At 57.6% G+C, this 27,474-nt stretch overlaps 2 protein-coding genes across 4 annotated transcripts; both read right to left on the reverse strand.

Moving 5' to 3' along the window:
- Positions 1–4,202: 4,202 nt before the first annotated feature.
- FDXR (ferredoxin reductase) lies at positions 4,203–16,452 on the reverse strand. Of its 3 annotated transcripts, none has more exons than XM_074554923.1 (12): positions 14,339–16,452; positions 13,602–13,699; positions 12,395–12,490; positions 11,086–11,208; positions 10,441–10,554; positions 9,836–9,937; positions 8,474–8,581; positions 8,201–8,285; positions 7,389–7,582; positions 6,923–7,094; positions 6,351–6,524; positions 4,203–5,668 (listed from the first exon to the last, which is right to left on the reverse strand). In XM_074554923.1, exons 1-12 carry the CDS (start codon positions 14,544–14,546, stop codon positions 5,538–5,540), a joined length of 1,605 nt encoding a protein of 534 aa, XP_074411024.1. In that variant the 5' UTR covers positions 14,547–16,452; the 3' UTR covers positions 4,203–5,537. The 3 variants fall into 3 exon arrangements, with proteins under 3 accessions (XP_074411024.1, XP_074411025.1, XP_005495649.2); XM_074554924.1 differs by lacking the exon at positions 14,339–16,452 and adding an exon at positions 14,209–14,277; XM_005495592.4 differs by lacking the exon at positions 14,339–16,452 and adding an exon at positions 13,803–14,202.
- Positions 16,453–16,593: 141 nt separating this feature from the next.
- Positions 16,594–22,066, reverse strand: FADS6 (fatty acid desaturase 6). Its single transcript, XM_074554925.1, has 7 exons — positions 21,912–22,066; positions 21,310–21,662; positions 20,269–20,435; positions 19,837–20,017; positions 18,852–19,039; positions 18,127–18,306; positions 16,594–17,217 (listed from the first exon to the last, which is right to left on the reverse strand). Exons 1-7 carry the CDS (start codon positions 22,049–22,051, stop codon positions 17,068–17,070), a joined length of 1,359 nt encoding a protein of 452 aa, XP_074411026.1. The 5' UTR covers positions 22,052–22,066; the 3' UTR covers positions 16,594–17,067.
- Positions 22,067–27,474: the final 5,408 nt, after the last annotated feature.

A 27,474-nucleotide genomic window follows, 5' to 3' on the forward strand; every position in this document is an offset into this window, starting at 1 on the left:
GACAACACAGGCACCTTCCCCACCTTCATCCTCCTCCTTGCCACTGCTGTGGCTGTGGCCCCGTGTGCGACCCTCGGCATCCCAGCTGGTCCCTTCACCACGGCAGTCCCAGCAAAGGGAGCTCAGCCAGCTTCTCCATCGCCTCGTTACCTTTCCCTGGCATCTCCTCTTGCAGGAGGCTCTGTGAGCAGGTTGATAAATGCAAGGCATGGTGCTCTGACAGCTCCTGGTGTGCAGCCACCTCCTGCAGGGAAGAGCTCGCTGGCAGCCAGGCTGAGGGAGCAAGGAGAATGTGCAGGGCTCATGTTGGGACTCTGATGTTTGCCCAGGTTTGCACTGGCCCATCTAGGCCAACACCAGTCAGAGAAGCGCCCTGGACTCTGTGCAGACTCCTCAGAGCCCACTGCACCCCGCTGCCATCTCACACCCTAAACTCAGGTAAAGCCCCACATCCTGCCCCAGCCCCCTCCATTCTGGCTCCTCCAGAACTCCAGCCTTGCAGAGCTCCTGGGGACCCTCACCTCCAGCACAAACCTGCACCCAGAGCCACTCAGAGCACCCACCCCCAGCCAGGAGAGATTTTACCAAGGCTTTGGTATCTCCAGCTCTGTGAGACAAACCCCAGCATCAGCTCCCGTTCCTGGGAGGGTCAGTGTAAGGTTTCTAATCCATGTGCATCCTAGACCAGTACTTGGGGAAGGAGAGGACCTGCATCTGTGTATGGCCAGCACAAAGCCAGAGCTGCCTCTGCAAATATAGAGGGGCATCTGGGTGACACAGCTCTCTTGGGCTGTCCCCACAAGCGTCTGCAGCCTGCTAATGGCATCTGACATCAGAGCCCACAGGTCCCTCTGACAGAGCTGAGTCTTGCAGGTGACACTTGTGGCACATGGGATTTGGCCATGGGCCTACCTCCATTCCCTGCCCTGCACTCATCCCCACCCTGCATCCATCTCAGTCCTTCCTGTTGGCTGCCAACCTCTCCTTCCCAAGAACTCTGGCCAAAACCTAAGAAGGTCTGAGCCCAGGTGCTCCTGTTCCTGTCCCCTCTCCTGTTGGGTCTCACTTCAGATGTAAACACAGGTGTAGATCATCTTTCTCCACACTGTGCCACCTTGAGCTGACAGGGCCACCCCTCCTTCCCCACCTCCCCTGTCTGCTCCATCCCACAGAGAATTCAGGGCTCCAGTGCTTAAATAGTCACACAGAGCTGGCTGATATTTTGGATCCCAGCAGCCATAAAAGCAATCAAGGCAGAGAGTGGAGCAAGGAGAAAGGTGGGACAGAAGGCACGGGGATGTTGCTGTGCATGGTGCATGCCTGGCATGGGTCTGGTGCAGCTCCAACCTGGCACAGCTCTGCTGCCACCATGTCCTACCTTCACTGTAATTAAGGGAGCAAAAATAAACAGGGATGGTTTTGTCCCCGCAGGATTATTTCCTCCCCCTGGGGTAGCATGTGCCTGCAGCGCTGCCCCAGAGGTTGGGGATGAGGCAGACAAAGCTGCTGGAAATGGAAATTTCCCAGGAAGGAAGGAAATCACTTCTTTCAGACATCACCCACCAACAACTTTATCTGCTGCTGTCGTATCCCTAAATAACTCCTCGAAACAGCTGCTTGGAGTTTGCATCTCCTACACCTCTGCTCCTCTCTTGACCTTGAGAAATGGGCTCATGCAGTCCCAATTTCTAAAGTCATTCACGCCAAACAGAGGGAAAACATCTGGACTCGCAGCACCACTACCTGATCCTGCACAGCCCTTCAACAACAAGCAAAGACTTTGGCAAGGCTAGATCTGTAAGACTGGGCAGGAAAACCATGAGCCTGTGGTGGGTTTGGAGTCAAGGATGAGCTTGGGGGCCTCTGGGAGAAGGGATGATGTTGTCCCTTGAGTGAAGTGGCTTCCTGGGCACAGTGGGGCTGGTGTCCCACTCCAATGACCCCAGAGCCAACGTGTTCTCCATCCCTGCCCGGGGCTGGGGATGGATCTGGACGGGAAGAGCACATGAGGGATGTGCCCGGGAGAGCAAGGAGTGAGGGTGGGTTAAGGCAGGGCCGGAGCTGTGCTCAGCCAAGGCGCTGAGGTCAGCACTCTCCGGAGCCATCTGTTCCCGGCGAGGCCCCGGCGCAGACGGGCCCGCCGGGCCTCGGGTGCCGCAGTTCGGTGATTCCTGCGGACAGGCCCCGGTGCAGACGGACACACCGAGTTCCGGGCGCCGCAGTTCGGTCACTCCTGTGGAGAGGCCCCGGTGCAGACGGGCCCGCCGGGCCTTGGGTGCCGCAGTTCGGTGATTCCTGTGGAGACAGGCCGGCGCTGGGCTCGCCGGGCTCCGGGTGCCGCAGTTCGGTGACTCCTGCAGTGAGGGGCCGGCACAGGCCTGGCCACCGCCCCTGCGCCACGGGGATGGGGCTGGAAAATCGAGTATTAGCCACGCTTGGGAAAAGCCTTTTCAACCATTCTTCTGGTCGCGTGAGCTGGCTTTAAACAGCAACACAGCTTCTCAGTGCCAGGCCAGAGATCCAACTCCAGCTGGTTTTTCCCTTATTCGAGAGCGCAGGAAACCTCCTGCTTTGTGGGCTCTAAATACTCACTGGAAGAGGCCAACTTCAGCAGGCAGTCAGCTAGCCAAGCCAGTGAGAGATCTGCTCTTGTCTTCTGGGAATGGTTGGAAAATGAAGCATCAACAGGAGCTTCTGGGATGTGCCAGACATGCTGCTCCAAGGCAGGAGCCCACAGGCAGCCAACGAGCCCTGAGGAGCTTGCCTGGACATCTTCAGACAGGGAAACTGAGGCACAGCAGTGCAAAGCTACAAGAGGAAGTTGCAAAGACCCAAATGGAACCATGTCAGCACCCCACAGTGTGGCAAGCTCGGCCCCACAGCCAGTCTGGCCGCCTTTCAGAGAAGCACACGGGAGACAGGGAGGGAAGTGGGAGCAGGGAGCCGTGTCCAGCCACTCTCCAGGCCATCGCTCACCACATGCTGACCTCCAGCAGCTTTGTGCAGCCTCATTAAAGCTAAGCTGAGCCATAATTCATCCAAGCACGGCAATCCACATGCAGAGCTGGCAGCGACGACTTTCAGTGTTTCAGGCCTCTTTCCAACAGCAGACGGGTGTCACTCACAGCATCGCCTTTCCAGCTCCTCACCTGCAGCAGAAAATGGCCTTGGAGCTGCTGTGTGGCCGCTCAGGAGAGCGAAGGGCGAGGGGATGGCTGCCCGGCCAGGCTGCCCTGCTGCCCCTCCGCGCTGGGGACACACCAGGGGCAAACACAAGGTTACTCATGCCCGAAAGCAGTGCCCGGATGCGAGCGGGAGCCTGCAGGGCTGCCCCAGGCTGCCCGGAGCCCCCGGCCCGGGGGTGCCAGGTCACCCCCATCCCCGCCCGGCCCCACGCTCCCCGGTGCGGGCTCCCAGCGCCACCTAACGACGCGGCAGCGGGGACAGGGACAGGGACCTTCCCGAGCGGGGACAGGGACCTTCCAGAGCGGGATGCAGCCCCGTGCCCTGAGGAGGATGGAGGGCGGCGACAGCGATGGGGAGGCAGAAGAAACCTGGACACAGGGCTGGGGCTTGGGCTCGTAGGCAGAAGAGGAAAGGGAGCTGGAAGCGTTGAATAAAAATTTACATGATTGTAGCCATCCTCCCTCTGCCCATGAGGCTCAGTCCCCTGTCCCTGCCCTTCACTGACCTTCATCATCCCATGATTTTCCCACAGACCAGCATTAACCCCAGGGCCTTGGCCAAGTTCAGGGTTGAGCAAAGTCACTGAGCTCAGCAAGGACAGACACTCCTGTTAATCTGTTATCACAGCCCAAAAACTACCCTGAAGCATCCTCAGTTTGGGAACAGCCACGTGCCAGGCTCAGCATGAGCAGTGGCCTTTTCCACCGCTACAAAAGCACCCTGGCATCAACATTCAAGGCGATATGGAAGAAAATCCTGGGGAGGATCCATCTCCTCTCTTCACAAAACCTTCAGATTTGATGCAGCCACAACAACCCCTTGGCTGTCACATTCCTGGCTGGGCTGCCAAGCTGAACTGCTGCTCCCCGTGGTAGGTGCAGCCCCCTCGCCTCCCTCCCCCTTCCCAAAGCTCTGATTCACCTCGGAACCCAGCACTGATGTAATCTCCTGCTCGAGAGTTCAGCATTAGGACTGCATCAGCCACGAGACGTAAGGAGAGCCACATCACACAAACAGCTGTTCCACAAAAGCTTTATTGCTCGTTTGAGTACGAGTTCCCATTATCACATTTCCTGAGTTTCTTAATGAGCTTTCAAATGAGATTTAAATAGAAAAGTATGGGAGAGAAAAAGGGAAAAATAGGGAGAAGTCAGAGATCTCCCTTCCTTGAGTTGAGTCAGAGATGAGGTGAGAGAACAGTGCCCTGTGGGCAAGTCCTCTGCCGTGAGAGCTGGGCTGAGGTGGAGGTTGCCCTAGCTCGATCTCTCCTGTGCCTCCATCACAGAGCCACTGCCATTGTCACCATTTCAGGCCAGGGAGGAGGGGTTGCAATCCTGCAGTGCTCTGGCAGGGAGCACGGGGGGGGGGCTGGGGACAGCCAGGGAAGGGGCCCCGCTGACGCTGCCCCTGCGCCAGGGATAAAAGGAGATTACAGCTCACGGCTTGTAATCTGGCTTAAAACCTGACACCGTCACCGTAGGCAATCTGGGCTAAGAGAAGCATTTAATAAGCTTCAAAACACACAGACAAAAAATAATATAACCCCACCAGTGAAAGGAGAGAAAGAGCTCAAGGCACTGCTTGCACCAGTCAGCACTGGCAGGTACCAATGGACACAGGATCCCTCATGATCCTGAACAAGGCAATTACATGCTTGTTATCCCAATCTACCCCGTAAGACAGACTGTGAGCAGCAGAAGGCAAATTAACTGTGGGAAGTAGAAAGCAAATTAATGCCCTTTTCTACTTGTGTAGAGCTCACAAGTGGAGAGCACCCAGAGCTGCCTTGCCTTGGGACATTGCAGGAGCTGCAGCTCCGAGGTCAAGGCAGTGGCAGACAAAGAGCCCAGACTCAAGTTGTAGGTCCATTTTGGCTTCCCTGGAAGGGTTTATTTTTTAAAAAACATAATTATTAAAAGATGCCTGCTCTGGCATGAATGACAAGGCAACAAACCCATTTGGCTTGTGGCTTAGAGGGGAGGCAGCAAGACACAGGGAAACTTCTCCATGTGACCTGCTGTGAGAGAATGGCTGGTCAGGAGTTCCCCAGGTGCACACACACCTCCCTTCACCTGCACTGCATGATTCATTAATGTTTCAAAGACAGACAAGAACCAGCCCCGGGAATGGTAGCTGGCTGCAGGGATGTGGGGCCAGCCAACAGCCTCAGGTCTTGAGACTTTGGGAACCCAGAGTTCGGTATTACCAGAGAGGCCCCAGTGTCACACACCCCTCCAGAGCCACCACCAGCCCCAGACAGAAGCCCTGTGCTTCTGGCTCTGCTCATGACCCACTGGTGTTGCCCCAGGACGGTCCCACTGGGGCAGTGCCAGGGCCCCACCAGGGCTGCCTCAGTGACCGATGATCCGCAGCATCTCCGCAGGATCCACGATCTTCTCCCGGGGTTTGCCAGCAGCTTTGCCTCTCGCCACTTCCGCAGCATCAATCTTCTCCCAGTCCGAGAAGGAAACGGGACGGACCCCTGAGGTGATGGTGAGACACAGGAGAGAGAATTTAACCAAGTAAGAACAAGTTCAGCCTCACCTCCCCATTGGCAGGGCCCTGATGTGGCAGCAGGGCTGCCCTTTTCCGACACGGTGTCAGAGCTCAGCCTCGCAAAGGAGAAATAATTCCTAACGCCACAAGGAGAGGGGTGGCAGGTTCCAGTCGGCTCGGATCAGTCAGACCTTTGTGAGCCGTAACAACAGCGAGCACAAACCACCTCGGGGGACAAAATGCTTCCAGTTCACTGTTAAACCTCAGACAGTTTAAGAGGCAAAACACACACACACACTTTAATTGAATGTCTTTAAACACAGCTACAGCAAATTACTCTCCTGGGCATTTTAATCTTTCCCCTAACTTGCTTGGAAGGATTACTAGGAAAACCACTCAAGAGCAATAGCTCACTGTCTCGGCAGCTGACACTGACATTTTACCCAAGGTCTGTGCTGCTTTTATTGGCCCTTCCCAGAAAGTGGTCATTAACCTCAGCAATGACACAGATATTTGAGAGAATTCAAGCCCTGTTCTCCCTGGGCTTTGGAACATCAAAACAGCAGAATAATCCATTCCCATGGTTCGGACTCTGCTCCCTCACAGATCCAGGAGGAGTTTGGCTGCATTGATCCCTCCTGCTGGTTGCTACTGACCCTCGCACTGACCTCGGCTGTGCAGGATGCTCTCCACAAGCCCAAAGCCTTCTCTGGAAGGGGATATATCCAGCACACCCCCCTGGAGATCCTCCAGCAGAGACTGGGCAGTGTCAAAGCTGTCGTTCATGGTGGTGATGATCACGCCTGTGGGTCCTCTCTTCACCCACCCGCTGCAGTACAGACCTGCAGGGGCACATGGAGCAGCCAGGCTCAGGTCAGCACGTGGCCTTGGATCCTTCTGGCTGCAAGTCCCTGCCCTCTTCCCCCCCTTGGTGAGGTGAATAGACTCTTACACAGTGCTGTGGCAGGAGTTTGTGTACCTACAGATGAGCACAAAGCAGCTGCATGGGCTGTGTCACTTCAGTAACAGGGTGCAGTAAAACCCCTGTGCTAAACCAGACAACCCTAAAGAGATGGAGACTGGCCAGCTCTTAACCCCTGACAGAGGCACCTCATGCCCTCAGTTCCCACTCTCCAAGATGTGCAATACCCATACCCTTGGTGAGTAACTTCCCACCCCAAAGCCCCCAGCCCAGCAGCTGTGCTTAGCAGGCCCCATGCAAATCCCTGTGGACGCAGACCTGGGACACCCTCGACTCTGCCCGAGCTGTTGGGGATGACCCCGCGCTGGCTGTCGAAGGGCACGGCCGGGTCCAGCGGCAGGCTCCGGTAGCCAATGCTGCTCAGCACCAGCCCACACTCCAGCTCCTCCACATCTCCAGTGGGAATGGCTTTGGCAGAGTCACCCGAGCCCTGAGAGAGGGAGGAAAAGGCTGCTGACCACCACAGTCACCACTGCAGAGCAACAGCCCCCTCCAGTCCCCTCTGGCATCTTTGACCCCTGGGTATTTGCTAAAGGCCATTCTGCAGCAGCATCAGGGAAAGAGCTCACTTTGGAAAAACTCTTTGTGGTACCAGAAGCTCTTTTGGTACCAGATTCCCTAAGAGCCTGCCAGAGGCCACTCCTGACAGCCAGGGCACACAGAGGTGTCTTTGGGGAGATTCCCAAGGGATGGATGTGTCCTGCTCCACCCCAGCCCCCGGTACCTCGAGGCGGGTCAGGGCCATGCGGACACCCCTCGCCCTGCTCCCATCAGCACTGGGCAGCACTTCCTGGGGGCTGCGCTGGAACTTCAGCCCCCACTCCCGGGGGGCTGCTGCCCCTGCCTGCATCTCCACTGGCTTCTCCAGGGCTGTTTTGATCATCAGCTCAGTCAGTCGCTTCCTGGGCCTGGAAGCATCTAGGAAAAGAGAGAAATCTTCACAACAGGAATCAGCAAAAACCCCTTGAGACACAGCACTGGGCCAAGGCTATGTCAGGGCTGTGTCAGTATGTGAGTCTGTCATGTTGGTGGGAGCCTGACACCTTTGTGATGACAAACTGCAAGTCAAAGTGACCAGAGGACCTCCTGAGGCTTGAGGCCAGTGGGACACACAAATCAAAGTCTGCAATTTCCTGTCTTGCTGGTGCTTGGAGGCAGCAGCCCGTGGAGAAGAGCAGGTCTCTGGACACCCTTGAACTCAGTGTTTTCTTTTCAGGTCTGCAGGAAGCTCTTAAATCAACAGCCTTGGGATCTCCCCTGCAAGGTTCCCTCAATCCTCCTGAGCCTCCTGCCCTCATCACTCAGAGTGTAAGCACTAAGTGGCTGCACAAACAGAGATACACAATGTTCCCTTGTCTTGGTGCCTCCTGGCACTCTGAGGACATGACACACCATGGTAACAGCCTTCATGAGCCAGGCACTAAGTACAGGACAAGACTTTTTCTGATGTACACTCTGGGCACCTGCAGATCACTCCTGGTTGCTCACCTGCCAAGGTGAGTCCCTGTCTGGACAAGCATGGCACACTTCCCTCACCTTTGACAGCACTTTCGAGGCCTGTGAAGTCAGCAGGGTCCAGGACAGCTCTGGCACCAGGCAGGTTTATCATCTCCCGCAGCTCCTGGGAATTGTGGGCAGGAAAATGTAACCTCCAGCAGAGAGAGAACAGCCCCAAACCCCTAGGAGCCAGGAAATGGGTGCAGGAAGGAGGATGCCTGGGATCCACACTCACCCCCAAACCACCCCTCCCCACCAGGGACAGGCAGTTTGGGGCTCAGCTCTGGGAAACAGCAGCACCTCCAGCCTCACCTTGATGGTGAAAGCGACTTGGAGAGGTCCCCTCCTCCCAACCAGCCAGACACGCTTCACCTTGCTGCAGGCAAGAGCTGCCAGGGAGCTGTCAGTGATGTCTGTCTTCTGCAAAACAGAGACAGCAGAGTGGGATGAGGGCAGATCTGGAGGGAGCTGGGGAGAAGGCACAGCCTCTGAAGGTGAAAAATCAGCAGAAAAGCTGGCTGTGCATGCAGAGAGCCCGGGTGAGGACGGGAAAGAAGTCATCTCCCTTTGCACAGAGCTATTTGCACAGCTGGTCCCTCATCACTGAATGTTCTTTCCGAGGCCATAATGCACCAGAGGTAACGAGCCAGCACCCCGTGACTGCCTCGGGGGATCCACCCAGCAGGTTCACCTTGGGGCTAACAGAGCAAAGCCTTCACTCAGCTCCATCCCGAGGTGCCTGCAGATGCTGTTGGGGAAATTCCCAGCTGAGGATATACAGGCTCTGGATGAAACCTGCTGCAAACCACAGCTCAAATCAGCACCTGCCTGCCCCAGGCAGCTCCAGCACAAGCACAAGCCTCAGCCTGGCACTGGCACCTCACAGAAATCCTGTGCTCTGTTTCAATCATGTCTGCTTATCCAGACTGCAAGATCTTGTCCAGAGAAAACACGATGGGAGAGACACAAGGTCACCAGGATAAACCATTCCAGACCAATATTCCTGTCAGGAACTACCTGCCCACCCTGGCACTCATACCAGTGCCATGTCTTTTGCAGCACTGCTCCCAGCTGGCTTAAGTCACTGGTTGGCAGCGTCTCCAAGTCTGGGGGCTTTTATAACTTAATTTAGATATTAATACAGGAAGCTGCTGCACAGGTGTAACAAACTTCGTGGCATTTCTCCCAGAGGGAAAGCCTTTGCTGCCAACATCTGGGGCAGCAGCTGTATGGAGCAGCTGGTGCACACCAGCTCCCAGCTGTCTGTAGGGATGAGGTCCACCAGTCTGCCCAGTGCCACCAGCTGAAACCAGGCTGCTGCCCTCAGCTCCAGCAGAAAAAGATAAACCTCAACAGAAGTTTCTGCTTTGGTGGCAGAAGTGAGAAAGTGGCTCCTCTTTTGCTTCTCATAGGGATGATGCTCAATTTCCAACGCTTTGGATGCCAGCAGAGCAATCCAGAGGCCTCTGCAGCATCACCCAAGTCCTGGCCACAGCCTTGGATCACTCCCTACAGACCGTGAATCCATGGGTGCACCCGGCAGGCAGCAGCCTTCCCGGGGAAACATCCCAAAGACAGAGGAGTTTGAGGTTTTGGTGGGAGCCAGCAGGCACCCAGCAGGGAGGGAATCTGGGGCATGGGCTGCCCTCATGGGGCAGAGCTGCCATCACTCACCCTGAGGAGCTGCAGTGGGGACAGCAGGATGCGGGCAATGTCCAGTGCCACATTGCCATGACCCAGGATCAGCGCTGTCTCACAGCTCAGGTCAGGCTTTAGCTGTGGGGAGAGACCCAGCTGTGATGAATCCACATGGCCTCCACAATGTCCAGCCCTTTAGACCCGCTCCTACCACCCAAATTCCCTTCCACCCTGCTCTGCCCCAAAAAGAGATGATGCAGCTTGGCAAACTCCACACCAGCCCCCTCCCCAAGCAGACACAGCAACACAGCTGCTCCAGGCACCCCAGATGATCCCCCTTTCCTGTCCTCCTGGGAACAGGAGCTGTTTTGGCCAAAAAGGCTCCTCAGGAAGCAGAGCATCACCCCTACAGGTTCCCATCTGGCCCTGCCAAAATGTGCTGCCAACGTGCACAGCCAGCTAATCCACTCTCACTGATGTGCAAATTGTTCACATTTCTACCATCTAAGAAGGATTTAACATGGCTTCTGCTAATCTTTTCCAATTGCAGGCCTTTCAGGACTTAATCTGGAGCTGAATGCCTGTATTGGGATGGAAAGAAGGACGGGAGGAAGGGCAGGGAAGCACAGGGCCATACTCACATCCTGGTTCTCAGGCAGCCCATTGTACCAGCCCACGAAGGCTCGGGCTGAGTAAACACCAGGGAGGTTCTCCCCTGGGATCCCCAGGACCCGGTTGTCTTCAGCACCATAACTCTGAGGAGGCAGCAGGCACAGTCAGAGATGTCACTATGTACAGGATTTGACACCAAAACACAAATCCCCCTGTCCAGCTGCTGTCAGGGTCACTGCACAGCTGTGATATCCCCTCCCAAAGGCTGAGCTACTCAGTGGAAGGGCTAAACACAGCCCAAGCACAGGGTCTTCATCCACCTCATCGTCCTGGGCTCCAGAGCCAAATTCAATGTCCTTGGTCCAAGGCAGAGCATGACAAGCTGAGGACTGATCAGAGCAAGGACAAATCCATGGCAGGCTAAAATAAGCACTGGCCAGCACAGGGAGAAGTTTCAGAGACCTCCACTTGATGCCATGCTCCAGCACATGCCCCCTGCAAGGGCTTTGGACAAGCCTGCGAGCATCTGAGCTGTCCCAAGGCTGGGAAGAGCTGCCCATGGTAACAAGGCACCCAGAAACACCTCACCCAAACACTCTTCCCAAGATGCCAGTGGAGAACAACCCTGCAGACCTTCCCCAGGACTCGTGGGGCACCAAGGCTCGGGTACCCACCAGCACCACGGCGTGGTACGCCTGCTGCAGCTCCGGCACCGTCACGTCCCTGCCCACGGTGACGTTCCCGTAGAAGCCGCAGCGCCCCGAGCGCGCCGTCTGCGTGAAGGTGTTGGTGACATTCTGCAGAGAGCACAGAGCCACAGCTGCAGCCACAGCCAGGCCAAGGCTGCTGCTCACAGCACATCCCTGGGCCTGCCCCCTCCAGCCTTGAGATCTTCACCGCCTCATCCCAATCAAGGTATTCTGAGACTCTTATCTACCAACAGCCAGAGATAACTCACGGGGAGATAAGCACAGCTGTGACTTGGCACTCTCTCCACCACCCTTTGTGAAAGGAAAATCCATATTTTGTACCCACCTAGGGAGGACAGGACCTTCCCAGTACATTCAGCCCCTCAGAATAAACCCCACTGCAGGGGAAAACTCCTTCCCAAAAGTGAGGTTTGCAGCCCACCTGGTCCCCTCTGCTGGCATCTCATCTCAACCCTTCCTGAAAGCCCCTTCCTCGAGAGAGGATGCAGGGCACAATGGCATCCAGGCCTTTTTCTTCTCAGTGATCAGGGCTACACAGCAAAACCACCACTCCCAGCCCTGCAGCCCCAGATGGACTCAGCCTGGGGACAGGACAGACACCACCACATCAGCTGGGGCAGTGTCTGCAGCATGTCCATTCCTCCCCTCTCACACAAAGGGATCCAGGCATTTCAGTCTTTGGGTCTCCAGGGGTTAGAGGAAGCCGTTGCAAGATATTGCTGTGTCTGGATCTCCCCTGTCTGGATATCCTCTGTCCTACTCTTCCAACCACCTCCACTCCAGCTCAGATATAGCAGATACTCCTGGGTACCACTCACTGCCAGGCAAAGGAAAATGGCTGGGAAATCCTTGGTTTAACTTTTTCTTGCCCAGGGGAGCCCCTACAGCCCAACTCCACTGCCCCCATGAGGAGATCTGTGTGTTCCCAGAATGGGTACTGCTTGAGGGGCAAAAAGCAGCAGCAGCAATGAGCAGCCCAGGGACACAGAAACCCATCTGTGCTCCTTGGCCTTGCTCTGGGCCAGGCTGACCAGCACCAGGAGCAGCACTTCCCATCACAAGCCCCTGGTTGGGGCCCACTGCCCTGAGCCCTTATGGCAGGTGTCCCATGTCACCTGTCTGCGGCCTTAGCATGGACAAGGAGGAGACCTGGACCTCTCTGGCCTGACAGCTCCATGTCACAGAGAGCCTGGGGCACCAGGAAGGACAGTGACCACCTCAGCTGCACCCACCACACTCAACCACACAGCAAGGGCAGGGAGCCAGCACCAACCTTGACCTCAGGGTGGTCTGGGGCCACTCCAAAACGCACCAGTCCAAAGGGAACGGGCAGCTTCTCATAGATGTCCACCAGGGCCCCACCATGGTGCTGCAGGAGGAGAAAGTCACAGCCAGGATGAGGACAGAAAGGTCACAGCAGCCTAGCAACACTCATCTGCAGCTGGGGGAATACAGGGCAGGAGGATGGGCTGCAGCAAGCCAGTCACAGCCTGTTCCAGACCCTTCCATGAGCAGGATGATGCTGCACCTGTTACTGCCAGCTCAGACCACAAGATGTAGCACAGAGTGAACCCAGCCACCATCAAGTCCATCTTGTGGGGCTCCATCTCCCTGCCCAGTCCTGAGCTCCTTTTCCACACTACCCTGGTGGGCATCCAGTGCCTGGGGGGCTGATCAGAGAGCCCCAGGCCAGCTGGGAAGCAGCCAGTACAGCACCCTGGGGGCTGGGGACCTGCCAGACATCTCCCAGTCCCCAGCAGAGTTGCCCATGCCCTGACATGGCCTGGACTGAGTCACCTCAGGGTCAGAGCCTTAGACAGACCCTTGGCTGCAAGGCTTTTGTTATCTTGTATTTTGAGTCAGCCTCTTCCCGAGATTAAGCAGCCCTGAAATTTGTCCCTGAGGCTTAGTAACAGCTATTTTCCAACACATTCCAGAGACAGCACAGCATGGTTTAATGATGGGGTTAAGCCGCTGTATCTCTGGAGGGTGCCAGTAGCCCAGTTCTGTGTTCAAGTCTCATTTCCCAACAGACCTGACTGCCCAGAGCACTGGCATCTGCAGACACAAGGTAAAGCGTCACCCATGTGTCTTAATTCTGCTGGGAGAGGAGGGAGGAGAGCAGGTCCCGCACAGCCACTTCAAACGCACAGTTAATGTCATTCCTGCTGAGTGACAACAGCTTTGAGCGAGGCAGATTCCTGCTAATTATTTGATTCTAGAAAAGTCACTTGGGATGAACTCACAGCAACCAAAGTCCTGAATGGACAACCCAGGGGCAGGGCAGGGATGAAAGCAGTGGTACCGACCCCAACCAAAGAGGCCCAGAAGGACTTCGTGGAGTCTGGGCAGCCCCAAGCAGCTCCCAACAACACCGACCTGGCTGGAGCAGGGCCAGGAGCCCACAAACCCACCCCAGCACCGCTGAGAGGCAGGCAGGGCAGAGAGGCCTCCCCCGCGGGCAGATCCCGTGGCGGTACCTTGAGGATGTGCTGAGCCGTGTAGAAGCCGGCGGGGCCGCTGCCCACCACGCAGACCCGGGGCGCCGGGGCGGCCGAGCACAGCCACCGCCGCAGACCTGCGGGGGAGAACGACAGGCAGGGCGTGAAGCCACCGGAGCTGGCACCCGAGCTGGCACCCGCCGGGGCCGGCGCGGCCCCTCCCCGGAGCCCGGCACGCACCCAGCGGGGCTCGGCCCCCCGCGCCGGCCATGGCCGCAGCCGAGCAGAGCGGGGCCGGCGTTCTGCACCGCACCGGGAGCTCAGGGACAGCGGCCTTGGCGCTTGAGGCCGGGCCGGGGCCGGCGGGTTTGAACGGCTGCAGAGCCCAGAACCGAGAGCCCGAGCCCGCGCACCGGGGTCCCAGGGGCCGCACGGTTCCCTCAGCCCCAGGGGTGGAGCAGAGCCCTGCGGGGCGCGGTTCCTGCGGTTCCCTCAGCCCCAGGGGTGGAGCAGGGCCCTGCGGGGCGCGGTTCCCGCGGTTCCCCCAGCCCCGGCTGCCCCGCTCCGGGCCCGCTCCCCCAGGGCACGCGTTCGCCGGGCCGCGTTCCGCTGCCGCCACCGGGCCCCGCCCCTCCTCCTCACTGACCAGTCGTGAGGCGGCACAGCGCCTTGCTTAGCATAGCCCCTCCTCCCATCACCGCCGGGCCCCGCCCCGGCCCCGCCAGCCAATGGCAGCGCGCCATTCCCATTGCGGCGGACCGGAAGCGCGATGTTACCATAGAGAGGCGGGGAAGGAAGGGCCGGCTGGCGGCCGCTCGCACCGCCGCTCTCTATGGTGAGACGTCCGTGGTACCAGGCGCGCTCTCGCAGCATCAGCATCATCATCACTGATGCTGCTGATTGCCTGCGCCCCTTTGCCGCCCAAACAGCGACCAGCTGCCGAGATCTGCCGGTGAAAGCGAACTTCAGACTGATTTTAACCATGCGCTGCACAGTGACCTTGCTCTTGGCAGGATTAAACCCCAGCGTCCTTCAGTAAAGAGTAAAATATTAACGCCAGAGAGAGTGGATAAATGATGCTGGCAGAACTCCTGCCCCAGCGTCCCCACGGTCGCTGCTCTATTTCCTCCTTCATCCCCATCACAGCGCATTTCAGATGCTGGTGCTCTCACCTCCAGGCAGGAGCACTACATCCCATCGTGTTCAGCCACTGCACAACACTCCAGACAGAAAAATCATCTCAGCGGGCCCAGTAGACATTGAAAAGTTGGCCAGATGCCAGAGCACGCAGGCAAGTGCTTGACGGGGCTCTTAAAATGCAATTAAGACCATGAGGAGTTTACAGCCAGGAGCTGGTTGTAATATGGATCATAAAATTCACACACTTTCTCTCCTGGTTTTGGAAATGAGCTGATGGCTTTCTGCAAAGGCATGCTGGAAACGGCAGCTGCCTCTGTGCCTCCTTCTGCACCCGCTCCTTCAGGGGGCTGTGGCCAGGACCAGGAATTCCAACTGCTCCAAACCCTCATCCTCAGGTCAGCACAGCAACCATTGAGCCCCTGCCCAGAGGAGCAAGGCTGAAGGCTCCAAATATCACCACAGATGTCATCCACAAAGCAGCAAGTTTAAATTTCGAGGGTTCCAAGCACAGTCAGTCAGAATCCTCCTTTTTTTCCAGAATTCTCCCTTTTCCCCTTTAACTTCTGTATCCACCAGTTCTGGCAGGGAATAATCCGTCTATTTCCCAAATCACCGGCTGTCTCCTGCTGGCTGAGGGACCTGCAAACACTTGCCTTCAGCTGGCATTGCTTTAAACAACATCCACAAAATGCAGCTGGGGAGGAGCTGTTGCTCTGACCAATGCCTGGGAACATTCTGGGGCTTGATCTCTTGCAGCAGAGAGGGCAAAAGAGAATTTTGTGCCCACACACAGGAACATGTGGGGTTAAGATTACCCTGCCTGAATCAAAAGCACCTCTAATGCTCCCTCACCCCCTTGCTGGAGCTGGAAATGTCAATAATTTGTCACATTTGTCTTAACTTATCTCTGATGCTTAATTGAGAGATGAACTGGGGAAGGGTCTCAGACCCCCCAGAGCATTCAGGCCATTTGCTCTGGCCATGCTCCTCCAGCTGCTCCCCCAGCTCCAGCCCCAGCCCAAGCCCTGCCCAGAGGGTGGGATTTGTGGGATTTGCCCTCTGGGTGTTTCACAATGCCCGGGATCGATGGCCCACATGAGCCTGCAGAGAGGAGGCAATGCCACCAGATCAGTGCATCAGCAGCACTGGACCCCAGCCCAGCATAAATCAATAATTCAACATTTCTGATGCCAAAGGGTCACAGTGGATGGATACAGGGCCCCTCACACCACAGGGACACTTCTCCTGTGCATCTAGGGGGCTCCTGGACATGCTGGAGGAGAAGCTGAGTAAAACACCATGGATTGCCCTCTGCCACAATCACCCTGCCACGGGCCAGGGCCAGGGCACTGCATCCGTGAGCCTTGGGGCACATTTGCCTGTGAAGCCTCATAAATCCCCAACGTGGCACTGCAGGGGTGCAGCCCGGATGGGAGGACACTCAAACCACAGAGCACAACCTCAGACTGAGAGCAGAGCCCCTGCTCCCAGTTTGGCCATCTGCCTTTGCTGTGCCAGCTCCCCCTGGGCTGGGCTTTGCCATCGGTGCTGCAGAGCACCAGGTAAAGGCAGACACAGCTCCCCACAGATGCCCAGGGGAGCACCCCAGCCCTGGCAGCAGCACAGGGGGCAGAGCTCACCCTCCCCAGGCAGGGAAAGCCTCCCAGGCCCTGACACCTGCCTGCCTCTGATTCCCTTGATAAATCCCCACAGCAACGCCCAGGCTGGGGCCACCTCTGGCACCCCAACACTGGCACCCCCATGGGGTGAGGGTCTCTGCCCCACTCCTACCCTGGGCAGCACAGGACACCAGTCAGACTCCCTCCAGCAAAAAACCCCAATGATAAAGGAAATCCACCCCAAAGTGTTAAAGGAAATCCACCCCAAAGTGTTAAGGCTAAACTTATCTTTGAAACAAATCTTTGAAACAAATCTTTGTTCCTAGAAGGGGCCGATTTAGCCCAAAGTCAGGCAAAGCACAAGCAGCAGCGTCACAGCCCCATCTCCACATCCACCCCTTCCCTGAGACCCCAACCAAACAGCTGCAGCTCCATCCTGCAGATCCTGCTGCTTCGCACTTCTGGATGTCCTGGACTGGTGCCACATCCCCCACAGATGGGGTGCTTTCCTCTCCCCAGGTGTGAGAGCAGAGTGGATAAACTGGGAACAACTGTGGGGAATCCTGATTTTTCTGTCCCTGGTGCTGCCCCACCAGGCTCTCCTCCTGCAGTGGCTCTGTGCACCATTTTCTAGCCAAAAGCAAAACTTCAGGGAGGGATGTTTCCTACACGGTGACTTCATGGAGGTGTTGGTCCTGCTGGAACCATCCCTCTGAATGTCCCTGCAGGAAACAGCCCCCAGGGCCTCACTGGATGCCCACCAGCTCCGTTATGGGGGGAGCATGGACCATCAGCTCCTCGTATCTCTGCAGGAAGAGCCAGAGCCTGGAGCTGTACGTGTCCTCGTTGTAGGGCAGCTTCTTCTGCTTCAGGTACTGAGACACGATGGGTTTGATCTGCAAGGGCAAAGGAGACATCACTGCTGTGCAGGGTGCCCTGTGTTTGCACAAGGTGCCTGAAACGTGCCCGGGAAAGCCATCCCACATGCCCACAGCTGGGCTGGAGCAGGCAGCACCAGCTGTAGTACCCTTGCTGTGAATATTAAGAGGAAGGTGGTTTCCAGTTGCAGCAACGCAGGGAGTTCACCCTGGCAAAACGCCTTTGGAGGGCTCCAAATTAGGAGAGATGCCCTAATGAGGCTTCTAATGAGAGCCAGCCACGAATGCTCATCGTTCACACCCAGCCATGAATGCTCATCGTTCACACCCATCATTATTGGCCCACACAGCCAGCTCCTTGATGGGACTGGGAGGCTGCCACAGGTTTAGTTACCTCCTTCCCTGTGACACCTCTCTGGGGGAGGGGGGTCCTGCCAGCCCCCTGAGCTCAAGCTAAGGACACTGAACACAGGGGCACAGCATTGCTGTGTGATCCTGTGCTGAAGGGCACTGTATGGACCTGCCTTGGGATCCCCTCCAGCCGGGGCAGTGCTCAGAGCCCACGTTTTGAACACTGCCCACACCCCAGAGCAGCAAGTAAGGGCATGAGCAGAGCGATAAGAGATTTGCCTGGATGTTGCCTGAACCAAAAACTGCACTGTGCAATGCTGGGGATGCTTTCCCAATGGAATCACTGGGAGGATCCTGGACTGCTGGAAGGCTGCTGCAGGCTGGAATTGGGGCCAGGAGAAGGAGCAGGGAGCAGAAACCCAGGAGAACAGGACTGGGATGGCAGGAGATGGGTTAGGGACTGTTGCAAAGCAGTTTCCAACATGGGAAGGAGCAGCACAGGCATGTCTGGCAGTGGAGCTGGGAAGATTTCTCGTCCCCATGTCACCTCCCAGTCACCCTGTGGGGTCACCTCACCTTCAGGCACATGTTGTCAGAGAGGCTGGGGAAGAGGTGATGCTCCACGTGGCAGCTGATGAGCGAGTGGCCGAAGGACCAGTCCAGGAGGGGGTTGCGGGGCAGGTTGAGGACGCCCAGGCTCATGAGGTGGATGCGCCGGGGTTTGCGGTCGGCGGCAAACATGGGGAGGCCGATGTGCTGTGGGACAGGCAGGGTGGGCACCCTGTGGCACCTCCCCAGTGCCATCCCAGCAGAGCCAATGGCAGCTCTGCCTGTGTGTGGGCACAAGGAGCCGCATTTTGGGGTCTCTCTGTCAGCCCAAGAGCTGGGTTTGTCCCTAAAGTCACCTCATCTTGTGTTTGTCCATGGAGCCACCAGGGAGCTCCCAGGCTCTGCTCTCCCAGCACATCCACACTTAGAGCCAGCAGCCTCTCCCCACCCCGGGGCCTGTAACACCACCTGAAACACATCAGCCCTCCCAGCCACTGCAGAGGACATCATCCTCACACCCATCATCCTCACACCCTTTGCACTCATCTGCCCTGACATTTTCCAAGGGCCATCACTTTCCACCCAGCACCACCAGCCTGATCCTCCTGGTGACAACATCAGCACAAGGGAGGTGACAACTGAACCCACACGCCTTAAGGTGACACAAGCTCCAGCCAGCAGCATCAGGGCACTGGGTGGTGGCTTGCCTGTCTCCAGCACTGCTGGGATACCTTGAAGCTTCAGGTCTCTACCTGGAAGATGTTGACATGGATGTAGGGATGGGCCAGGAGGGAGCGGGTGACCAGCATGCAGAGCAGGGCAGACCACGGCGACTGGAAGCCCGAGACGTGGAGCAGGAGCCAGTAATGGCAGTAAAACCCCAGAAACATGCAACAGAGGGTCCGGAGAGCTGCCTTCCACTCCACATTCCTCAATAAATCTGCACAAGGAAGAGGAGGCAGCGCATGGGAGAGGTGTTGATGTTTCCCCATCACCACTGCTGCTCCAGCAGTCAAGCTGTGCCAATAGCCCCACAGCCCAGCCCAGCCCATGAACTCACTTTTCCCATCCTCCAGGTTGGCCTAAACCCTATAAAACTGCTGGGAGACTCCCCAGAGCAGCAGATCCAGCTGTGCAGCATCACTCAGGGGATTTGGACGCACCTTCGTTTCTCACGCTTTGCCAAGTCATTGGCCGTGCATTTGGCACTGCCCACAGCTGGGTCATGCAGCCTGGAGAGCTTTGCTTCCCTAGCCTCTTACTGCTTCCTGGGCTCTTCTCTCTGATTGCTTTCTGGCACCATTATTTCCCTGGAGCCACCACCTTTCCTGCCCTGTGTCTGGCCCCTGCATTGCCTCAAACCTCCACCCCATACACGGCCACCAAACACCTTGTGTGATGCTCTGATCAACCTGAGTGCGACTGAACCCCATTATGGCCACAGATCTGAGTTAAAGGAGAATGGAATTGGGGTGCTGCAGGCTCATGATGGCTTTTGCCTGGGATTTCAACATCCAGCCCAGGAAAAGGTAAAGCGTTTTCTCAGTAGATGCAAAAGATGTGGTCCCCAGAGCAAGTGCAGCATCTCCTGCCCTTCCTGCAGTGTCCCACCAGGAACTGGTGTAGTTCATGTGATGCCTCCAAACAAAGCAGGACCCTTGGGTGGGGTGAGACTGAGGGGGCAGTCACGAGCTTCCCACACCCAGCACCCTGTCCCAAGGCACGTGGGACACGTACCAAGAGCAACCAGCGGGGTTAGGATGGGCACTGCCAGAGGAGCGATGAACATGTAGACGTAGCGGTTCAGGAAGGGAAGTTTCCACGTGCTGGAGTCCCCCAGGCCAATGACATTGGTGTAGCCGTGGTGGATCTTCACATGGTTGTAGGTGGCCTGCTCGACTGTGAAAGCTGAGCAGAGCTGGGAGAGGAGAGAGAGAAGTTGCCAGGGTTGGGCACTGCCTGACTTGGGCTTGTGTGGGAGGAACCTGGGGAGATGCTCTGGAACCGTAATGAAACACCACGGGGAGATGCTCTGCCCCCCACAGACCCCAAAAACCAGTCTGGAATGGACTTTTAAGAGTTAAGCACTAGAAACCTTTCCCACCATTCCAAACATTTCCCACCACCACAAGGTGCTGATGGGGTGTTTTTGGGGGCTGCCCCACTCACCTCAATGAAGAAGACAGCCCACACTTTGCTCCAGGACTTGGACTCAGTCAAGGCATTGTGGCTGGCCAGGTGGCTGCCCTTGACGGTCAGGGTGTGATGCACCACGCCAAGGGTGAGGACACCCGCCAGGAAAGGGATGGCCTGGGCTGACCGCAGGCACAGGAACCCTGTGGAGAAACCAGCCGGGCAGGAGCTGGGCCATGCTCATGTCCTGCAGCCCTCCGAGCCAGGCTGGAGGTGTTGCTACACCCAAACACGCCAGCCACGGCCCTAAACCTGTTCTTCAGCCGTAGTTACAGGTATTAAACCATGCAAGCCAGAGTTTGCCTCCTCATCATCCTCGTGACTGGATCAGCCACACTCACCCTTGTGCTGAAGATCTGGTCACTTCCAGCCTCGATGGCAAGGAGTGCTGCAGGTGCCTGATCCCACCCCACAGCTCTGGGATGTGGGATTCCACTGGTGCCATTATTCTGCCAGGATCTCAGCATCCCCAGGAGTTAACAGCAAGAGAAGGTCCCAGCTTTCCAGCCATGCCACCAGAGACCCACGCTCAACTGCTTTCCCTTGCACCCACCACAGCCAGGGCCACTGCCACCAAAACCATCATGTTCCATGGTGGGACACATCACCCACTGTCCTGCCCTGTGTACATCTGCCTGGGCACCATCCCCTCAGCCCAGGCTGTACTCTGGGTGTCACTGTCCCCTCAGCCCAGGCTGTTGAGGTCCCACTGTCCCCTCAGCCCAGGCTGTACTCTGGGTGTCACTGTCCCCTCAGCCCAGGCTGTTGAGGTCGCACTGTCCCCTCAGCCCAGGCTGTACCCCAGGTGTCACTGTCCCCTCAGCCCAGGCTGCACCTCGGGTGTCACTGTCACCAGCTGTGGGGTCAGAGTGCACCAAGTCACGGGGTGAGGGAGTTGTTGTGCCTTTGTTACAACCTCAGTAGGTGCCAACAGGCTCTCAGCACAAGGCAGTCATGAGGAGGCAGTGGGAGCCCTGGGGACCCCCCGGCCGTGGTTTGGGGGCTGAGCCAGGTTACCTGCTGGGAGCAGGAGGAAGCTGCAGGCAAGGATGCTGATGTCCACTCCGTGCCGCTCCCACCAGCTGCTGCTCTTCACCACCTTCTGCACCAGCTCCGAAAGCTCGGTCATCAAGGCTTCCTCGGGCTGCCGTGCTCGCCGTGGGGCTGCCCCGGGGGTCACATCCCCATCACCCAGCGCTGGCCCCGGCTCCCAGCCCTCGGCCACCGCGTCTGTCCTGCTGCCACCAGGCGCTGTCGTGCCCCGTAGCGAGGGCTCCCCCATCGCCGGGAGCCGGGGGACACCGCTGGCCTCTCCGCGGACCTGCCGTGCACCCGGGCTCAGCGGGTCCCCGTCCTCCAGCGGCATCGCCCTGCCGAGCAGAGGCCACGCCGGTGTCACCCGCAGGGAGCCAGCCCCGGCCACGCCGGTGTCACCCGCAGGGAGCCAGCTCCGGCGCCACCGCGGACGGGCTGCGGCTCTTGCTGCCGCCGAAGGACACGGGAAGGGCAGGGATGGAAAAGAATAAACAATCCAAGGAGAAGCAGCCAGCGGAGCCGGCCAGAGAGCCACCCAGCCTCCCAGCACAGGGACAGCAGAGCCACCAGAGCCCCCTACTCACGGCAGCCCCGCGGCTCTCCCGGCGCTCCGGCTGCGGGCGGGAGGAGGAGGAGGAGGAGGAGGAGGAGGAGGAGGAGCAGGGCAGCACCGGGAGGAGGGCGGTGCAGATGAGCCGTGCCCACAATCCGCCCCCTGGCCCATTTAGGGGAGCGGCCGGGGCAGCGGGACCGTGGGGAGGGCGCAGGGAGCGAAGGAGTGGAAAAAAGATGGAGAGAGGCGATGGAAATGTGGGAGGCGAAGGAGCCAAGTGCCAGGAACAGCCCTGAGAAACCCAAGCGGAGCACCGAGGACAGGGATAGGGTTTCGCTTTTGCCAGGGAGAGGGAGCAAACGTTGCACGTCCCACGTGGGAGCAGTTTTGGGGAGAAAATCGGCCTTTTCCACAGCGAGGGGCTGCTGCTGCCGCGGGGCCTCCAGCACCCCCGCTCTGCCGGGGGCACCCCAGGGACCAGGACACCCCAAATCTGTCCCTCGCACCTCTGGCACCCAGCTCTGACCCCCGCGGGGTCTCTCTTCTCTTCCGACCTCATTCTGTATGAATTTCTCCCATTTTCCATCACTGCCTCCTGACTCATCACCCTGACGCTGGCATCCAAAAGCTTTGAGGATGTCCCTGCACAGACCAGGACCTCCAAAGCCCTATTTCTTTATGAAGGAAAGCTAAAATCACATTGCTCCTTGCTGTGGCACTGGATTTCTTCTTGCTTTGTTATTTTTCCTTGCCAAACCTCAGATCAGTTCAACTGATGCACCAAAACCCTAATGAACATTGACATCCATAAAATCCATATGGTCTTGCAACAAATAAGGCCGGTTTGCTACGCCCATCATTGGATATCACAGCCCCAAACTGGGATGGGCTCCGCACCTTCAGTAACATCACATCACTGCTGTGATTTGCAGGGAATCAAACCTCACACCCAAGTTACACCAAGCCCCAGGGAATTGTCATCATCCTCTGGAAAAAAAATTAATAACAATTAAAAAAAATTCCAAGCTGCTGCAAAAGGGGCGGAGCTGAGAGTGCATCAGAGACCTGCTGAGGTTTCATTCCCACTGTACGAGCGTGCATTAGGAAAGGCCATTTCTAGAGCCAGGGCACTGAGGAATTGAGTGGTGTGTGGAGCCCAGCCAGGGACTCACTCTGATGGGCAGAATGGCTCTGCCAGCTGCCCACAGCTGGGAGAGCACCCATGGGTGCTGCCAGGCCAGGGAGGCAGGGCCATCGGGTGGGGCCGCTCCTGAGGGACACAGACCTGCAGTGTCACCCCTGGGATGTCCCCACGAGGGACAGTGGCAGGAGGGTGACAGCCCTGCTCCGAGGGCGCCGCTTGGCAGGGGCCATGGTGAGCTGTGCTGGAGCTGCCACTGCACAACGGGGCAGAAGTGGTTATGTGGGGGCAGCCGAGGGGAGCAGGGGGCGGGGATCCCCCACACATCCAAGGCCAACGTGATCCATGAGGATCCCACTGCAGCTGGCACAGGGAGAGGCAGGGGCATGGCATCACCCAGTTCTGTGGCACCACTGGGACCAGAGACCACCTGGGAGAGGAGAACAAATCGTGGGCTGGAAACTACATGGGAGAGGCTGAAATTTGATTTCTGAGGAAAAGTGCTGAATTCAAAAGAGGTACAGCCAAGACGGGAGTCACAATGCTGACAACGGACCAGACAGTGTAAGAAGAGCCTGCAGAGCCATAAGGACACTCAGCAGGTTCAGGATGGTGGCCCCAAATCTGCTGCCCTACAGAGCTCCATTTCCAAAAGAAACTTTTAAGCCTCTGATTTCCCACCACACAGACCAAGTCACACAATTCCCCTGACCCAGCTGAATCCTAGGGATCAAAGCAAACGCTGACCTGGCCCTTGCACTGTGGACACAAACACCTCCAATTTAGCAGGGAAAACATGTGTAAGACTCAGAAATCCTTCAGCACACAGCAGGGCAGCTGGAGAGGATCAGTGTAATCCCTGGAGCAGCGAGCTCAGGCCAGCAGCAGCTGCTGCCCCCTGCACTGGCTGTGCCTTGCCCTGGGCACCACGGGCAGCTCCCACTGCTTCCCCGGGCATCTGCCATCCCGAGGGAGCCACGGGAAGCAGACCCTGCCACTGTCCCCATCTGACCCACTCTGCCCCCAGAAGGGCCAAATCTGGCTCCCAGCAAGCTCCTCCCTTGTCCCTGCTCCCCAAAGAGGAGAACACAGGCCATCTTAGCCTGGCACAAGGACACGCATGTTGAGACACGAGGAGCCAGCAGCTGCAAGTGCTTCCTTGCTGAGCCCTCCCAGGGTCCCCCAGCCCGTGGGACAGCACCTGCTGCAGTCCCAGGAGTGCAGCTTCCAGCCCCAATCCAGTCTGGAGTCTGGAAAGGCTGCAGTATTTGCAGCCCAGGGTTGTGGTGAGGAGGGAGAGCTCCCTCAGCAGCCCTTCCCTCTCTACAGCCCACCTTGCACACCCTCCTCCTCCTCCCTCTCCCTGGGGGAGGAAGGCTCAGGCTGCAGATGCTGGGGACACCACCAGATCCCCTGGTTGCCTCAGCCAGACACTCCCGAAACGACCACCTCCCCATCCATCCATCCATCCATCCATCCATCCATCCATCCATCCATCCATCCATCCATCCATCCACCCACCCACCCACCCACCCACCCATCCATCCATCCATCCATCCATCCATCCATCCATCCATCCACCCATCCATCCATCCATCCATCCATCCATCCATCCATCCATCCATCCATCCACAGAGATCCACTTTTATAATACCTGGTTTTGGGCAGCACTCCCTCCCACCTCTTTCAAACCAAACGCTTTTGGGTAATTAACTTAATCAGGGATTGATTACCACTACCCCCTGCCCAGCAGGGAGGCCTTGAGCACCCTCTCTCTTTGTCTTTTGGGGTCGGGCAGAGCTGTGGGCTCCTCAAGAAGGAGAAATTCCCCGGCTCCATCAGCTCGCTCCACCCCTCTCCCTGCTGCCCGCGGCCGAGCTCGGAGCTCCATCTGCAGGCGCAGCTCTGCCTCCATCACCCCGAAAGCGGCTCCGCCAAATTGGGGCCCTGGCACACGGGTGTTTGGCACATCCCGGCTCCCACAGCTGCTGCCCAGTACGGGTTTAGCTCTGCTCCCCGCTCACCCATCCGAGGTGATGCCCTGAGGCCATCGGGGCACCCCAAACCTTCCCTCCTGTGGAATGAGGAAAGAGAGGAGGACAAGCTCGGGACCACGGGGCAGGCAGCAGAGGGAGTCACAGCTCTGTGCAGCGCCTGCTCCGCCGGTCGTTTGGCCAAAGCGCAGGAGATCGAGCTGGTGAGCTCCCAAGGGACACAGTCCTGACCTCCTGGGCTTCCAAAACGTGAGACCCAGCCTGATTTGTGTGCCAGGGAAAGAAGCTCTCAGTGGATGCCAGAGCTGGCACTGCCACCAGGCCCTCGCCCATGGGATGCAAAGTCTCCTTCCAGGGACCGAAACCTTGGATGCTGGGGGGACAAAGCCACTGAGCCCCATCCCGTGGGTTGCTCAGTCCTCTCCTGGGGATCGAGACCTTGGGTGCAGCCACAGCCTCTGAGGGAGCTCCGGTGGTGCCAGACGGGGGGACGGGACGGGGACGGGTGCTGGGACGGGGCTGGCGGGGCTGAGATCCCAGATCTATCAAGGGCTGGTTTTCAGCCCACATCCTCCCAGCCTTGGCAAGGTCATGCTTTGAACCTTAAATAAATACCCTTTCCAGGATATCTCGCTGTTTGCACGGCCCAAATGGCCACTTCAGGCCCCAGAACACTTCCCCCTCGTGCTGGGCAGCTCCGGGAAGAGGCTGGATCCCGTCTGGCTAATCTGGCCCATCTGTTTGCACGGCACGGGCGGACGGCGGCGAGACGGGGCGGGAGAGCCCTGGGTCAGGCACCGGCTGCGGGGGAGGCAGTGTGGACAATGCTTGGCCTTATCCAGGCGCTGTGCTGGCCTTATCCCGGCGCTGTGCTGGCCTTATCCAGGCTCTGTGCTGGCCTTATCCAGGCGCTGTGCTGCTCCAGTGCTGCCCTGCACTGCCCCGACACCTCCGCATGGAAGCGGCTGAATGGCAAAACCCCACAAAGGACAAACAGAAAGGGGTTGGAGGCTCCACACCCTCAGTGTCATTCTCACCATCTTTTTCATTGCTGCTATGTTTTTCTCATCCATTGGACCCTAAGATGGGTGCTGGAGGGGTTGTAGGTATGGAATTGCTCTGACAAACCTCAGTGATGCTCACTCAGGGTGAGAACAGCTGGGATTTACCTGCCAGGAGCAGCCAGGTATGGAGACATCAACCTAACTCCTCACTCTGGCAAGCTTTGGGGGCTACATGGCATTGTAGAGCCTGAATCCTCCTGGCTCTGGGGTTGGGACAATGGTCCTCTGGGTCCTGGCTAGGCCAGAGTGCTGCTGGGCTGCAGGGATAGACCATGAATAATGCTGCATTTGCAGAGTGGGGACAGACCCTTGGGACAGCCTGACAGAGTGGGAGGGTATTCCCTGCGAGGAGTTAAACACAGGCCTGGTATCAGCTGTGCCACATGTCCAAACACAACCACCTCCCCTCTTCCTTCTCTAGTAGCCACCTACAAATACAAGAATCCCAAAGCTCAGGGATAAGCTTACCCTTGGGAAGTAATTTCTTTACTTCCCAAGGCTGCATGAGACTCACAGCAGTGGCTGGTGAAGGCAGGTTTATTCAAAGCACATGAAAACCAAACCCAACACAAATTCCTGCCCTGAGCCCTTGGACATTGCAGCCAGGGCTCAAAGCCACAGCATCAAAATCCACCTTTCCCCATGAGCACCCCCAAGGCCCCTGGGGACTCACCAGCACACCCTGATACCATACCTAGGCCGTGTTTTCAGTTTTATCACTGCTTTATTCACTGCAGTTTTATTCACCGCTGCTTTATTCACTGTATCAGCAGTGAATAAAGCAGCTGTCATCCACTCCTGCTCCAGCCCAGCTTAAAATCCAAAGCCTGGCTGAAGGTGTCAACTAATCACAGACTTCCTCCACTTAGCAGCTCAGGGCCAAGGTAATCACTGGTTTGGATGCCTCTGCTCTTGCCCCGACCGAAACTGCTTGCCCCCACCCGTGTCCCTGGCGTCACCGCCTGGCCGGTGTTACCCAATGCAGGTGCACGGTGGAGATGCCAGGGGCTCCCTCCTTCCCTGCTGCCACAACGCTGAGCCTGCCACCAACAGTGTCACCAAGGGATGCCTGAGTCTCCTCTCCTGCCAGCCTGGCAGGTGTTCTGTAATGCTGAAGTTCTGTGGGGTCCTGTCCTGGAAAGGATCAGCCCTGAGGAGGGAACCACCATGGCTCCAGTTCCAGTCAGCAGCCAGTGATTGGAATTATGCTCCTGGACACAACCCTACACTTCCAGTCCTCAAAAATTGAATATCTTTCTCCTTGTAAATGTGGTACTACCCAACCCAGCCTTCCCAGTTCCCAGGTGTCCTTCTGGTCCCAACCAGAGCCACTGGGGCTGGCCACACACAGGTCCCTGCAGGCAGGCACCTGGGCCAGCAGCTCCCTATCAGACG

Source organism: Zonotrichia albicollis, chromosome 19 (genome assembly GCF_047830755.1).
Source record: "Zonotrichia albicollis isolate bZonAlb1 chromosome 19, bZonAlb1.hap1, whole genome shotgun sequence".
In the NCBI taxonomy this organism is placed as follows: Eukaryota; Metazoa; Chordata; class Aves; order Passeriformes; family Passerellidae; genus Zonotrichia; species Zonotrichia albicollis.

Bases quoted from the DNA above. Each gene is read 5' to 3' on its own strand.
- FDXR (XM_074554923.1), bottom strand. From the start codon at position 14,546: ATGGTTAAAATCAGTCTGAAGTTCGCTTTCACCGGCAGATCTCGGCAG. The intron at 9,938-10,440 runs GTGAGTATGGCC...CTCTCCCCACAG, and splicing joins GGCTGCCTGAGAACCAGGAT to CTAAAGCCTGACCTGAGCTG. The intron at 7,583-8,200 runs GTGAGGGAAGTG...CTCTTTTCCTAG, and splicing joins CCTCGAAAGTGCTGTCAAAG to ATGCTTCCAGGCCCAGGAAG.
- FADS6 (XM_074554925.1), bottom strand. From the start codon at position 22,051: ATGGGCCAGGGGGCGGATTGTGGGCACGGCTCATCTGCACCGCCCTCC. The intron at 18,307-18,851 runs GTAGAGACCTGA...CCTGTCCCACAG, and splicing joins TCCATGTCAACATCTTCCAG to CACATCGGCCTCCCCATGTT. The intron at 17,218-18,126 runs GTGAGGTGACCC...TTGCCCTTGCAG, and splicing joins CTGACAACATGTGCCTGAAG to ATCAAACCCATCGTGTCTCA.